We start from the raw sequence: 14390 nt of genomic DNA, 5'->3' as shown, positions 1-14390 counted from the left end.
AAGGGGAAAAGTGTCTGAGGGAAAGTAGATTCTCCAAACTTACTGCTTTTTTGTTTTCCTTTTTTTCTTTTACTGATGCTTTATTCAGTAGAGAGTGGCAAGTAGCCTACAGAACAGAGATGAGCACAATCATGGTCACAACACTAGCTACACACACACACACACACACACACACACACACACACACACACACACAGTCACACACATACTGGCAGCACAACCCTAACCCCTGAAGGGGTACACAGATTCAATCTGTAATACACAGAAAAATCAAAACTGCTGTTAGAAAACACTGCTCAAGGGACTTAAAGTGCATCAGTGCATGCGCTGGTGTAGCTTGACTTCAGCAGGCTGTATTAGTGTGAGAGTGTGTGCTCGCATACACAGTTGCAAAAGGAAATCCAAGATGGAGAATGAGAAATCAAAGATATCAAGACATGGGCAACAGAAAATCTCTGATCAAAAACCCAGACCACTTTTTAAGGGTGTGGGTATGAAGCATTTTGAATTAGTATACAAAATAACACATCAACAATTAGGTCTATTAATTCAGCTGTTGAGTGTGAGTAGACATAGCTTCTTTTTCATAGTAGCATGGGCAAGGTAGCAGCAGCAGCAGCAGTAGTAGTGTGAAGCTGTTTTTCATTCAGGAGGAAAAGACAGTCAAACTCAGTGTTCAGTGGAAAGGATATGTGTGTATTGAGGCTAGACTATAATACTATTGATACAGGGCACTCAGTTGTTATCTTCCTATGCTGTGATTATTTTCACCGTAATATGTCTGACAGGGTTATCATTACTGTGTGGTCAAGGAGAATGTTACCCAATATTCTGAAAAAGCAAGCATGAAGCATGCTTTACCCTGCCAGAACTTGTTTTTCTTCAACCAGAGCCTCACTTTACTAGCTTTTGCCATTGTCAGTAAGCCCCCATGTCCACCTGGTATTAGCATGTGATCTGTATCTGGACAGCATCTGATCATGGGCCTTTGCATGTACTCTAATATACAAGGCCCATTACTATCCAACTACATAACTGCAACTCCTTCGACAATGGACAAAAACCCCCCACTAACACCCACTAACATTTGGCTTTTGTTTTCAGTGAGAAAGGGTACAATCTGCATTAATTCCTGGGTAAATGACTCTGCAGTAGTCACATATTTATCTGCTCCAATTCCAACTGCTAGTGACATACAGGTGGACATGCTAGTTTTTGCAATGCTGCACCGCACTTTGAAGTTCCAGACCTTGTCGTGTAGATAGCCAAGAACATTATTTATTGATTTTTACACTCTATGGGAACAATGTGGATGGGTAATTTCATTCCTCATAATGTGCAAGACGCAAGACAGTCTTGCACTGGCAAGACAGTGAAGTCACTTGATTTGAGAGTAATCATTCAGTCAGCACTGAAATAAAAGATAAAAAAAAGTAACCACCGTAACATTGCTGGCCTCCATGCTGCTATTAACTGTTCTGTTTTGTGGCACATTTGTGACATTTACCTGCATATAATAAACATAGCATAGACACACTAATTTTGTTGTAAAAGTGGCATAAAATTTCCATTAGCATCAAACACAGAAATCACCTTACCCCAAATGTTTATTGCACAAAGCTGAGCAGCATCACTGTTCAGACGAGCCTGTATCATGAATGTTGTAATGCCTTGTGTCAGCATTTACTGCATGGGACCTTTTGCAGCACAACTTTTTGGTGCTCTTGTTAGTGTTTTATTCTTGGTTGTGAAAATGTGCCATGCATTACACACCAACAACACACCAAGCCTACACTGTGAATGCTACTTTCCCTTTTCAAAATCTGCATTCTGTGTCTTTTTTTTGGGGGGGGGGGCTGTCCAATGTCTGAGTTGATGTCAATGACGTAAACATCTTTTCTTATGTTGACATAAGTCTACAGTGCACTGTCAACAATGTAGTAGCCATTATTTTCATATGTACTGTGGATAACACTGTATTTATGAGATGTATGTATGAGTATACAGCTGTATAGCAGAAATGGTGTATGTGTTGTGCCATTAAAATGACATCTCTTTGTTGAAATGGAATATGATAAGATCTGAACCACGTTCATGGCAGAGCAGAACTCATTAGCTATACTACATCTTTATCCTCATTGTTTCTGGTATTGTTCCATGTAGAACCAACTGCCCAGTATTTCTCTATAGGGCTGAAACATGAGTAATTGATGAACAGAAAGTTAATTTGCCCACAAATAATATCTATTATGTCTATTTTTAAAATAAACTGAGAATGTTTTAGGTCTTTGACTAACAAAACTGAATTTCAATACATCATCCTGGACTTCAAGAAATAGTGATGGCCCTTATATCAATATTTTCTTTTATCTTAATAGACCAAATGATTGATTAATTGAAACGTTACTTGCCAGCTTATAGGATAATGAAAATCATTCTTACAGCAGCTCTATTTGAGTAAAATTCCTGCTGCTAATGCATATACTGTATGTTGTTTTTGTACAACTGGAAAGCAGCACTTTTATCAAACTACGGTGTGGTGGTTGAACAATTAATTGCAGTGTCCCTTAGGTTAACTGCTTGGGGGTTGGATGGGCTGTGTGACAGTGGTGGTGGTGGCGGCCGTCGTCTGTCCATGTTTTGTTTTAGATTTAAGGTCTTTACTTCCAGAATAGTAACAGTACAAGTAGTACAAACATCCAGCATAGTGTTACATAATTTTCGAGTTTCTGAAATAAAGCAAAAAGAAACAAATGCATATATATCTCTGAGCTGTTACTGATAATCAGCATTAACTAAAAGCCTTTAAAGCTGCAGTAGGTAAATTGTATAAAAGTAATTTTTGTCATATTTGCTAAAACCAACGGCTTCACTGGTCCCACCTACTGGTCCTACTGGGATTTACAAGAATCCACCGCGCCTGACACAAAACAACCAATCAGAGCCAGAAAAGCGTCTGAGGGAGTGTTTGACATCTGTTAATCACTACTCACACATGCTGCAAACCGCCCCCTCCCTCCACTCTTGTTGCCCGCTGCCGCTCAGTCACACAGCTCTGTGAGCAGCATCAAGAGGCTAGTGAAAGCTATGGCGGAGCAACAGCCACCCACAAAGGAGAAACTGCCCATACCACTGCTGCCAACAACAGCAGATACGGCTAAGATAACAAATAACCATGAAGCTAATATGGTGATTGTTACAGTAACACTCCGCAGCGTGTACGGTATGTTAGCGAGTGTGATGTAGCGGTTGGGCAGAGTTAGCTTGTTTCCAATGCTAAGGCTAACGTTACTGGTTGTCACGGCAGCCGCGCAGACGCTGCAGGGAGGTGGGGCTTGGAGGTAGGGCATGAGTGCAGCAGACAGGGAGCGGGAGTGACGTGGAACTTGTTCAAATTTTCAGGCTAAGTCTGCTCTCTTCTCAATCTTACCTTCTGCAGCTTTAAGTACTGCAAGCTGAGACTGGCATACTCTTTGTGTAACTTTGTGAATACCAATCATGAACTGTAGCAATAACCACAATTGCGATAATAACACTGAAAACGTGTGTTCACAGGACTACAGGGGAAGCTAGCTAGGCTAGCCATTTAGCTCAACACTTTGTGAGGCTACTTTCTAAACAGGCTAATTGTTGAAATTAGTCTTTACTGACATTAGAGCAGTACAGTAAATACACTTAACATCCACCAGACAGTGTAACATCATAAGAGTTATTGTGCTGTATGAACCTGATAACACAAATATTAAAATTTACAACATCAGTGATTTCTGCATGTCTAACTACCATACCGACGTCAGCAGAAACACAAAGCAGAGGAAGAGGAGAAAGAGAAGGAAGCTGTAACAAAACTGTAATTTTTTCAAATAAAGTAAAAAAAAATGAAGGTCTATGAACCTGAAGAATTCAACATAAAAAAATACAAGCACACGCACATGCGCACGCACGCACGCACGCACGCACAAACAAAAGGGGATGGTAAGGGAAACACTGAAAGGTCATCATGGCAAAAGCTAGGAAAACAAGGTCCCGTTTTAGAATCACGTACAAGTTTTGTGTCCCATGGTGGTAAAGGAGGTGTCTTTCCTGACATACATAAAATCTTGAGACATAAAAACTGAGCATGTGGAAGCGGAAAGCTTTTAATGTATTGGTCCAGCAGAATGTATATAGTTGAAAGGTATGTACAGCTGTGCACTGATGCGCGTGATACAGAGAGCAGTGATTTGAGCAGAATCCGGAGACTCCCAAGTGAAGAGCTTCAAATGTGCAAGTGACACTGCACACACACAGGTAAGGGCAGAGAGGCTGGGTGAGCAGCTGGGGGTCATGGTGAATTGGTGGGGGTACCTGATAAAGACAGTGGCAGACACTGCGGAGCTGTGGAGGGAACTCGCTGGATGAACCAATGATGGCCTGGAAGAACCGCTCTGTGATCTGTAAAAGGTTCCTCTGGTTCTCTTCAAGGTTCTCGCCTTGTTCCAGCCTGATGAGACAAACAAGGAGCTCCTGTCAGCGAGGCTTTTAACTCTTATGTTCGAAGGACATCTGGACCAGAATAAAAGCTTAAACCTACAAACTTTAAGTAACAAATAGGAACTAAAATCTTTGTATAAAGAAGCCAGTAATTCTGATCTCAGTGTTCATGAAATTCTTTAGTGCTGACAGCAGTGACTAAGCACTGTTAGATAATAAGGAGTACAACTATGTCTACCCGCACTACCCTCCCTCAAGCACTAAATCAGCCAATGGCAGGCCTCCAAAGGTGATGTGTCAATTTACTGAAGCTGAGAGGATGTTTGCCTACCTCAGGTATATTATAGGAAGTTATTCATGTTAATCTCAGAGGTTAAAGAAGTATACACTGGCATGCAGACGTTTGTGTACCCTGAACCAAAATGACTGTTACTGTGGATAACTAAAAAAGGAAAAGACCTGCAAAAAGGTATGGAGTTAAAGATGACAAATTTGTTTAATATTTTAAGCAAGATTACTTTATTTCCAGCCGTTACAAGAAAAAAAGGCTCAAAGCAAAAGTTTGGGCACCCTGTATGGTCAGTACTTAAGTACCATGCACCATACATGGTCAGTAAGTAGAAACACAAAGGGGCAGCTTTCCACTTATCAGAAGGTTGGTGGTTCGATCCCTGGCTTCGGCAGTCTATGTGCTACGTACCAAAGTATCCCAAATTGCTCCCGATGCTGTGCCATTGATGTGTGAATGGTTAACGCCCGTAATGAGCAGGTGGCCTAGCTTCCATTGTATGAATGTGTGTGTGAGCGGGTGAATGCAGACTTGTGTTGTAAATGCACTTTGAGTGGTCGTCAGACTAGAAAAGCACTATGCAAATACAGTCCATTTACCCTAACATCCTCTTTTGAAAGTATCATAGCTTGTAAAGGGTTTTTGTAGGTAGTTAAAAGTTTTCCAGTTCTTGTTTGGGGGATTTTCCGTTTTTCCTTGCACAGATTTTCAATGATGTTTCGGTTGGGAGACTGTGAGGGCCATGGCGATACATTCATCTTGTTCCGACTGGGGTAGTTCATAGTGGACTTTGAGGTGTGATTTAGGGTCATCCTGTTGACATCCTCTTTCCATCTTTAGCCTTTTTACGACTGGTGTGATGTTTGCTTCCAGAATTTGCTGGTATTTAATTGCATTCATTCTTCCCTGTGTCACTGGTTGCAACACAGGCTGAAAACATGGTCGACTGACCCCCATGCTTAGCAATTGGAGAGGCCTTTAGAGCCGGGGATGAATCTGGCCTGAGATCAGCGATCTGGCCTGAGAACAACGAGAGCCAACCTGTACCGCGGCATCAGGAAAGCAAAACAGGATTACGCACACAAGATAGCCTCCCACTTCAAAGACAGAAGAGATGCACAGAGCCTATGGCAGGGCATTCAGGCCATCACAGACTACAAGCCCGTGCCACAGAGCTGCGAGAGCAACACCTCTCTGATCCACAACCTGAATAGGTTCTTCGCACGCTTTGAAACACAAAACAACACACGCCCACAGAAGACCCCACCCCTTCCACACGATCTGACTCTGTGTCTGTTTGCCGCCAGCATGAACAACATCCCTGGTTGTGGGCTGAAATACTGCGCAGAGGAGCTTACAGATGTCTTCACGGACATCTTTAACACTTCCCTGAGGCAGGCCGTTGTTTCATCATGTTTCAAGGCCGCCATCATCATCATGCCGAAGAAAGCTGCTCCATGCTGCTTCAATGACTACCACCCTGTGGCACTGACACCCAAGTGCTTCGAACGGCTAGTCATGTCACACATTAAATACACTCCCCCCTCCCCCCACCCTGGACCCCTACAATTTCGCATACGGAGCCAAACGATCCACAGAGGATGCAATCTGCTCTGCCCTTCACCCAGCCCTCACCTACCTGGACAAAAAAGACTCATATGTGAGAATGCTGTTCATAGACTTCAGTTCAGCATTCAACACCATAATACCACAACAACTTATCTGTAAACTTGACTAACTGGGACTCAGCACCTCCCTCTGTAACTGGCTGCTGGACTTCCTCAGTTAGAGGTCACAAGCAGTATGGGTTGGCAACAACACCTAAAGCAACATCACACTGAGCACAGGGGCCCCCCAAGGCTGTGTGCTCAGTCCCCTGCTCTTCACCCTGCTGACACACGACTGCACAACAACCTACAGCACCAATCGCATAGTGAAGTTTGCGGACGACACAACTCTGGTGGGTCTCGTCACCAAGGGCGACGAGACTTACTACAGGAAGGAGGTCAACCTTCTGACCACGTGGTGCAGAAACACCAACCTCCTGCTGAATGTCAGCAAGACCAAGGAGATTGCTGTCGACTTCCAGAGAGGCCACACCCAACATACGCCACTGACCATCGATGGTGCTGCTGTAGAGAGAGTGAATAGCACCAAATTCCTGGGGGTGCACATCAGTGAGGACCTCTCCTGGACCACCAACACCACATCACTAGCGAAGAAAGCCCAGTGGCACCTCCACTTCCTGCGCAAACTCAAGCGGGCTAGTGCTCCACCACCCATCATGAGCACATTCGACCGAGGCACCACTGAGAGCATCCTTTCCAGCTGCATCACTGTGTGGGGCGGGAGCTGCACTGACTACAACAGTAAAGCCCTGCAGCGCATAGTGAACAAAGCTGGAAGGCTCACTGGTGCCCCACTCGCATCCCTGCAAGACATATACACCACCTGCCTCACCCGCAAAGCAATCACAATTGTGAGCGATGCAAGCCACCCTGCACACAATCTGTTCAGCCTCATGCCTTCTGGGAGGAGGTATAGGAGCCTCCGTTCCACACCACCAGGCTCACCAACAGCTTTAACCACCAGGCTGTTAGGATGCTAAACTCTATCCCCTCTCTACCCTCAGCTCCATCCAACAGGCTGTCAGAAAGCTAAGAACTCTCCCCCCTCTACCCTCTCCCCCCAAAAGAAAAAACTCTGGACTCTGAACCCTCTGACCCACATAATGACTGTCTTTGCACTACTATGCCACTTGCACACTTGTGTCAAACAGAAAACTTCTGCTGTTATTACTGACTGTCTCTGCACTATTACAAACTCTAACTTATATATAAAACTTTTTCTGCTACTTCTTACATTTACACTGTGAACTCCTATTTTCTGCCTGTGGACTTTACTGTTTACTTTAGTGTCAGAAATGTCTTGTCTCACAAAACACAAGACACTCACAAAATGTAATTTCGATTCCTTTGTATGTCTGGTACATGTGAAGAATTGACAATAAAGCTGACTTTGACTTTGGCATTGTTTTGAAAAAAAGTCTGCGCCATTTTTTCTCCAAACATACCTTTGCTCTCTGTGGCAAAAAGATCCATTTTAATTTCATAAGTCGACAAGACTTGTTTCCAAAATGCATCATGCTTCTTTAAATGTTCCTTTGCAAACTTCTGATGCTGAATTTTGAGGTGAGGATGCAGGAAAGGTTTTCTTCTGATGACTCTTCCATTCCTCTTCGTGCAGGTGTCGGTGCACAGTAGAACAATGTACCACCACTACAGTCAGCTTAATCTTCATGAAGACCTTTTGCAACAGGAGCTTTGATTAGCCTTTTAAGCAATCTGATGAGCAGTTCATGAATGTGTGCAATGTTTTGTTTTATATTTAAGCCCTTTATTTGAAAAATGGAAATAGTAAAATACACAGCATAATGATGCATAATTCTCAGGTTTCTGGAAAAAAAAGCACAAACAAAACAAATGCATGCACATTTGTGAGTTGTTACTGATAGCCAGCATTAACTAAAAACATTTAAAAATTGTGAAATAGTAAATAGACTGTATGTATATAGCGCTTTTCTAGTCTGATTACCACTCAAAAGTGATTTTACAACACAAGTCTGCATTCATCCATTCACACACACATTCATACAATGGTAGCTTGGCCACCTGCTCATTACAAACTTTTTTAACCATTCACACACACACACACACACACACACACACACACACAGACACACACACACTAATGGCACTGTATCTGGGGCAATTTGGGATTCAGTATCTAGCCCAAGGATACTTCGACATGTAGACCAGGGACTGAACCACTAATCCTCTTATAAGTGGAAGATTTTTTTATTTTTTTATTTTTGAATACGAACCCTGGTTCCCCATGGGACCCACCGGAACTCGGTGCGACACAGCCATAATGTCACAAAGGACAAAAGAATCGACGCACCCCACTCCACATCGCCTTTACACTGCAACATCAAGTTGCTACAGGAGGTATTCCGTTCCTAATCAAACGTTTCTACATTAACTAGTCTTGGTAAACCTGTTACTGTTTCGCAAATAAGACTGTTTTGTGTTCACTGAACAGGTTTGTGTTGTCAGAAAGATCACTGTGCAGTCCACGGTCTCACCTTTCCTGCAGAAGGAAGATACAGATTATATGTTTTCTTCTATGTCCCACAGTATTTAAATTAAATCCTCTTTTGCTGTCTCCTCCACTATCATATGAGGGCCAGGCTGAACACCCAGTCATTGTTCGAACTTTAAGAAACTCTACCAGATCAACCAGTAGGACAAAAACACACATTAATCACTCCCCAAAGTGGTCTCAAGTAAGAGGTTATTCTCTGGTCAGAGACAGCTTACTAATAATGTGTTACTTTTAGCTTTATTGTTGTGCAAGCTTTACTATATTCTTGTGAAGTAGAGGCTGACATTTTTTCAGGAATCTTCTGGGTCATGGGATTGCTATGGGATTTCTGCACGATGGGATTCAGTTTCACTATTTCTACATTTCTGTTTCTACTACATCACCCCAACAACCAAATGGACTGGACAAACAACACAGATACCCTGTACAGGAGGGGCCAAAGTCATCTGCACCTTCTAAGAAGAAATTTTTTTATGACTCTGTGCTGGCATCTGCAGTTTTCTATGCAGTGGTCTGATGGGGTTGTGGAAACTCAAAGAGGGACAGGAAAAGACTAAACAAACTGGTGAGGAGACCTGGCTCTGTCCTGGACTGCCCTCTGGACACCATCGAGGAGATGGGTGAGAGAAGGACATCGCCAGGCTGACATTGATCATGGACAACACATCCCACCCCCTGCACAGGTGCACGCAGGGCTTGGCTAAATGCTAAAGTGCTCACAGTGGATCCTCCAGCAGTGACTTCTACATTTGCTATATTGCTGAGGAACTTCTTCTATCACAGTTATGACTACAAGGCCTCATTCAGCACATTGGGACAGACAGGTTGAGTGTTTATAATATGAACTCAGAATGGTCAAGCAAAGAAGATGACCCAAGAGCAGAATGTTGAGGACTTGGTGAGGCACGAACAAGGCTCAGGGAATGATATTCAGACAGGTGAGTGTGCAAAAACTACAGACACATCAACAACTACTATGTTTGCTAGCAATGTGTGCTCGCTACACGTGTGTAAAAATTGGGCAGCTCCCCATCTTTAATGTGTTTATGGCTTCAGCTGCTTGGTACATCGTTGTGTTGTCCACCTTCGTGCCATTTTTTGCTAATATTGCTTGTTGTACTTGCTGCAGTGTCCATCGCTCTTTTTGTTGCTGGCTACTGTGTTCCTAACATACAAGTCAGTATGTTGGACAGTTATTCTTTTCATGAAATTCTGCAACCTTTTGTCCTTTTGTCTCCAAACATGCCTTTGCTCATTGACCAAAAAGTTCAATGTTAATTTCATCAGTCTGCAAGACTTGTTTTCAGAATGCATCAGGCTGGTTTCGAAGTTCCTTTGCAAACTTTTGATGATGGATTTTATGGTGAGGACACAGGAAAGGTTTTCTTCTGTTGACTTTACCATGATGGTCATATCTGTGCAGGTGGCATGACACAGTGGGACTGTGTACCACCACTCCCCAGTCTGCTAAATGTTCCTGAAGGTCTTTTACCGTCAAATGCGAGTTTGATTTGCCTTTCCTATTAACTGCCATTTCCTAATTACATTACAAACTGAGGAAACAGCTACCTGAAAACTCCTTGATATTTTTTTAGCCTTCTCCTGCTTTGTAGGCATCAATTATCTTTATTTCAAAGTGCTAGTGAGCTGCTTAGAGCACATGGCTGCTGATTGTTGGGAAAAGGTTTGAGGAGACACTGTATTCATATAACATTAAAATTAGCTTCACCTGGACTTTCCTAATGATAACTGTGAAAAAGCTACCAAGCACTACTGAGCTAATTAAGGTCAGAGATCTTGGTAAAAGTTATCTGAAAGCTCGAATTTCTTGAGGTGCCATGTAATGTATATTATGTTTACAACTAGACAGTTAAATGCAGGTGAATGTTACCAGTTAGTGAATTTGAATTTATCTACCCAGTGTTTGATATGTTTGGCTCCAGATAAGATATAATTGGTACACACAAACCCTTAAAATCTCCTTTTCCATCATTAAACAAACCAAGAATGTATAAATATATTTTTTATTTCAAAAGTAAAAAGAGAAACAATTCATTTTCACAGCTTCCAAGAGTACCAAGTGCTTCTTTTGTCCAGCTAATTGTTTGGAACAACATATTTATATTGACATACTCAAATAAAAAAAGAAAAAAAAAACAGCAAATACATACATATGACACCAACAAACACTGGACATTTTGTTTAAAAAAACAATCAAACTATCAGGCTTAAAGCCCAAAGTGCTTCTGTTAGCTAACATTTATATTAACAACCTTAAATGACAATGAAAACACAGAAAATCCTCATATTTAAGACTATCAAAGCAACAAAAAACTTTGTATAAAGAAAATAACTGAAACCATTCGGCTTTAAGCCAAAAGTGCAGTTCCCTTGGTTTGGAAAAGCAGGCAAGGGAAGCAAAATAAAACACCAGCCTCACTGCATCCAGTTAGCCAAGACGTCTTCTCATACCAGCTCCGTGAAAAAGAGCAAGTATATCTCCTCCCTCTGTCGTCGGACTGCTGTCTAATTAAGACGTCCGGCCGGTCAGGTCCGAGCTCCTTCACTCTGAGTTTCTCCTCTCAAACGGTGTTGTTTCCAGTGACTTCACTGAAATGCTCTCTTCATTTTCTCCTAATTACTCTGACACTCTGCGCTCGACGTCACTCGCTTGGCAGTTTTAATTACAGGCTCGCGGGTGAACAAACCGCTCACTCTCTGCTGCCACCCCATGGCCGGTGGTGTGTGCAGCGATCAGAGAGAGAGCGGGGCGCAGTCAGCCTGCGCCCCGCTGTCTCGTATCTCTTGTATTGAAGAGGAACGAACTGCGCATGTCAAAGTTATAACGGGAGTTAATGGGGAAAGATGTGTGCGCCCCGGGCCGGATATATGTCAGCTATTAGTAACTGTAGACAACGTAGGACATTTCTAATCTGACTATTTAGTGCAGATTTTACATTTTAGTAACTCACTTCAGACTACATTATTCATTTTGCCTTTTTAAAACATAGAATATACTTGTAAAAGTCATTTTAAAAAACGTTTTATTAAAGGAAGGGCTGTGTGATTCTACATGGTGTGAGACAGAGGGGGCGGCGCCCTAGCGCCCTCTATCGGCCAGCAGCCCCTGGGTGTACAGTGACACCTACCTTTGAACATGAACAGCAGCTTTAAAAAGACAAAACTTCAATAATTCAGTGATAGGATAAATGTTAGTCAAAAATTAAAAACTACATCTGTAAAACACAATTTATTAAATTTCTGCTATTTCATAATTAATACAACATAATAGAGCCTCTTTCCCCCCCAACAGATGCCACTTTCAAAAGCTAAGATAAAATAGACTTTATATATCCCACAATGGGGGGAAATTCACATGTTACAGCAGCAACAGGACAGAGTGCAAGAAGTCAGAGGACAAGAGGACAAGAAAAATATTGCACCGTATTATATACTCTATGGAATTTACAATATATACAATATGTACACCCTTATTTACCTATATGTATTACTCATTTAAAAATGACGATTGCACATGAAAACAGGAAAAATGTGAGATGTGATCAGTACGGCTTGCATTTGAGTTGATGTTATTGTGCACTGTTATACAGTCTGATGGCTGTGGGCAGCGCTTCCTGCACTGGGGATGTAAAAGTCTTGTGCTGAAGGAGCTGCTCAAGGTCCTCACAGTGTGGTGCAGGTGGTGCTGAAAGAGCTGCTCAAGGTCCTCACAGTGTGGTGCAGGAGTTGTCCACGATGGATGTCAGCTTGGCTAACATCCTTCTGTCCGCCACCTCCTCGATGGAGTCCAGTGGGCAGCCCAGGACAGAGCTGGCTCTCTAAGCCAGTTTGTTCAGTCTCTTCCTGTCTCTGTCCGTGCTGCCCCCTCCCCAGCACACTATGGCATAAAACACTGCAGAGGCCACCACAGTGTCATAGAAAGTCCGGAGTAGAGCCCTGCACACACCAAAGGACTGCAGTCTCCTCAGCAGGTGTAGGCGACTCTGGCCCTTCCTGTACAGGGCATTAGTATTGTCTGTCCAGTCCAGTTTATTGTTGAGGTGAACACCCAGGTACTTAAATGAGTCCACCATGTCAATGTCCGAGCCCGGGATGTTCACCGGTGTGTGAGGGAAGGTTTTCTTCGGAAATCAATAATCATCTCCTTGGTCTTGCTGGTGTTTAGGATCAGGTGGTTCTGCTGACACCAGCCCACGAAGTCCGTGATGACCCCCCTGTACTCCTGCTCATTCTCCTCTGACACACAGCCAACAATGGCACTGTCATCAGAGAATTTCTGCAGATGACAGAGGGTGGAGTTGTGCATGAAGTCCGAGGTGTAGAGGGTGAAAAGGAACGGTGACAGCACCGTACCCTGGGGGGCCCCTGTGCTGCTGACTACCACATCTGACACACAGCTGTGTAGCCTCACATACTGTGGTCTGTCAGTGAGGTAGTCGATGGTCCATGCAGCCAGCTGTTGGTCCACACCAGCCGCCTCCATTTTCTCCCGCAGCATTGAAGGCTGGATGGTGTTGAAAGCACTGGAGAAGTCAAAAAACATGACTCTCACAGTGCTCCCGGGGGACTCCAGGTGAGACAGGGCCCGGTGTAGTAGGTAGGTGATGGCGTCGTCCACCCCGATGCCAGGTCGATATGCAAACTGCAGCGGGTCCAGCACAGAGCTCACCTGGGCGCGGAGGTGGCTGAGGACGATCCTCTCCATGGTCTTCATGAGGTGGGAGGTTAGGGCGACAGGTCTGTAGTGGCTTGGTTCCCTGGGATGGGCTGTTTTTGGAACCAGCATCACGCAGGAGGTCTTCCACAGGGCTGGGACTCTCTCCAGACTGAGGTTGAACATGTACAGAACCACCTGACTGAGCTGGTCTGCACACTCCCTGAGCACCCTGGAGCTGATGGCGTCTGGGCCTGTGGCTTTCCTGGCCTTTGTCTTCCTGAGCTCCCTCCTCACCTGGTCCATAGTGATGGAGAGGGGAGAGGGGGGTGACTGTGGGGGGTAGTCCAGAGCTGTAGGTGGTGGTGGTGGTGGTGGTGGGACCTTGATGACAACGGGGGTTGGAGCAGAGTGGTCTGAGGGGAGCTGAGGTGTTAAGGACTGCAGCTGAGGGGAGACGACTGGCCTGGAGAGGTGTGAGGAAGAGGGGCCCCAGTGAGAGGGGGCTGGAGTGGGGGCAGAGTCAAATCTATTAAAAAACAAGTTTAACTCATTTGCCCAGGTCTGATCTCCAGTGGTGGTTTGTCCATCCCCACTTTTGCCATGGCCCGAGATATGTTTAAGACCTCTCCACACATCTCGGACATTGTTCTTCTCCAGGTGCTGCTCCAGTTTCTCTCTGTAGTTTTTCTTACACCTCCTGATGTTATACTCCCGCTTTACTCTCCGCAGCTCCTCCTTGTCCCCTGAGATGAAGGCCATCATCTTCTCATTTAGCAGAGCCTTCAG

The 14390-nt window shown here is 44.0% G+C and overlaps 1 protein-coding gene across 6 annotated transcripts in view; it reads right to left on the bottom strand.

Annotated features, from left to right (window-relative positions):
• nf1a (neurofibromin 1a) overlaps positions 1-14390 on the bottom strand; it is a 162557-nt gene that overhangs the window by 65944 nt on the left and 82223 nt on the right. For 4 of the 6 annotated variants that reach the window (XM_076734334.1, XM_076734335.1, XM_076734336.1 and 1 more), the window contains exons 29-30: positions 4348-4483; positions 44-106 (exon numbers count right to left, since the gene is read on the bottom strand). In XM_076734334.1, the coding sequence (XP_076590449.1) occupies positions 44-106; positions 4348-4483 (199 nt within the window). The remainder of the gene's footprint in view (positions 1-43; positions 107-4347; positions 4484-14390) is intronic. The other 2 variants (XM_076734337.1, XM_076734338.1) reach the window with 1 other exon arrangement.

Source organism: Chaetodon auriga, chromosome 7 (genome assembly GCF_051107435.1).
Source record: "Chaetodon auriga isolate fChaAug3 chromosome 7, fChaAug3.hap1, whole genome shotgun sequence".
Lineage (NCBI taxonomy): Eukaryota > Metazoa > Chordata > Actinopteri > Chaetodontiformes > Chaetodontidae > Chaetodon > Chaetodon auriga.
This window is presented reverse-complemented; position numbering and strand designations above follow the sequence as displayed.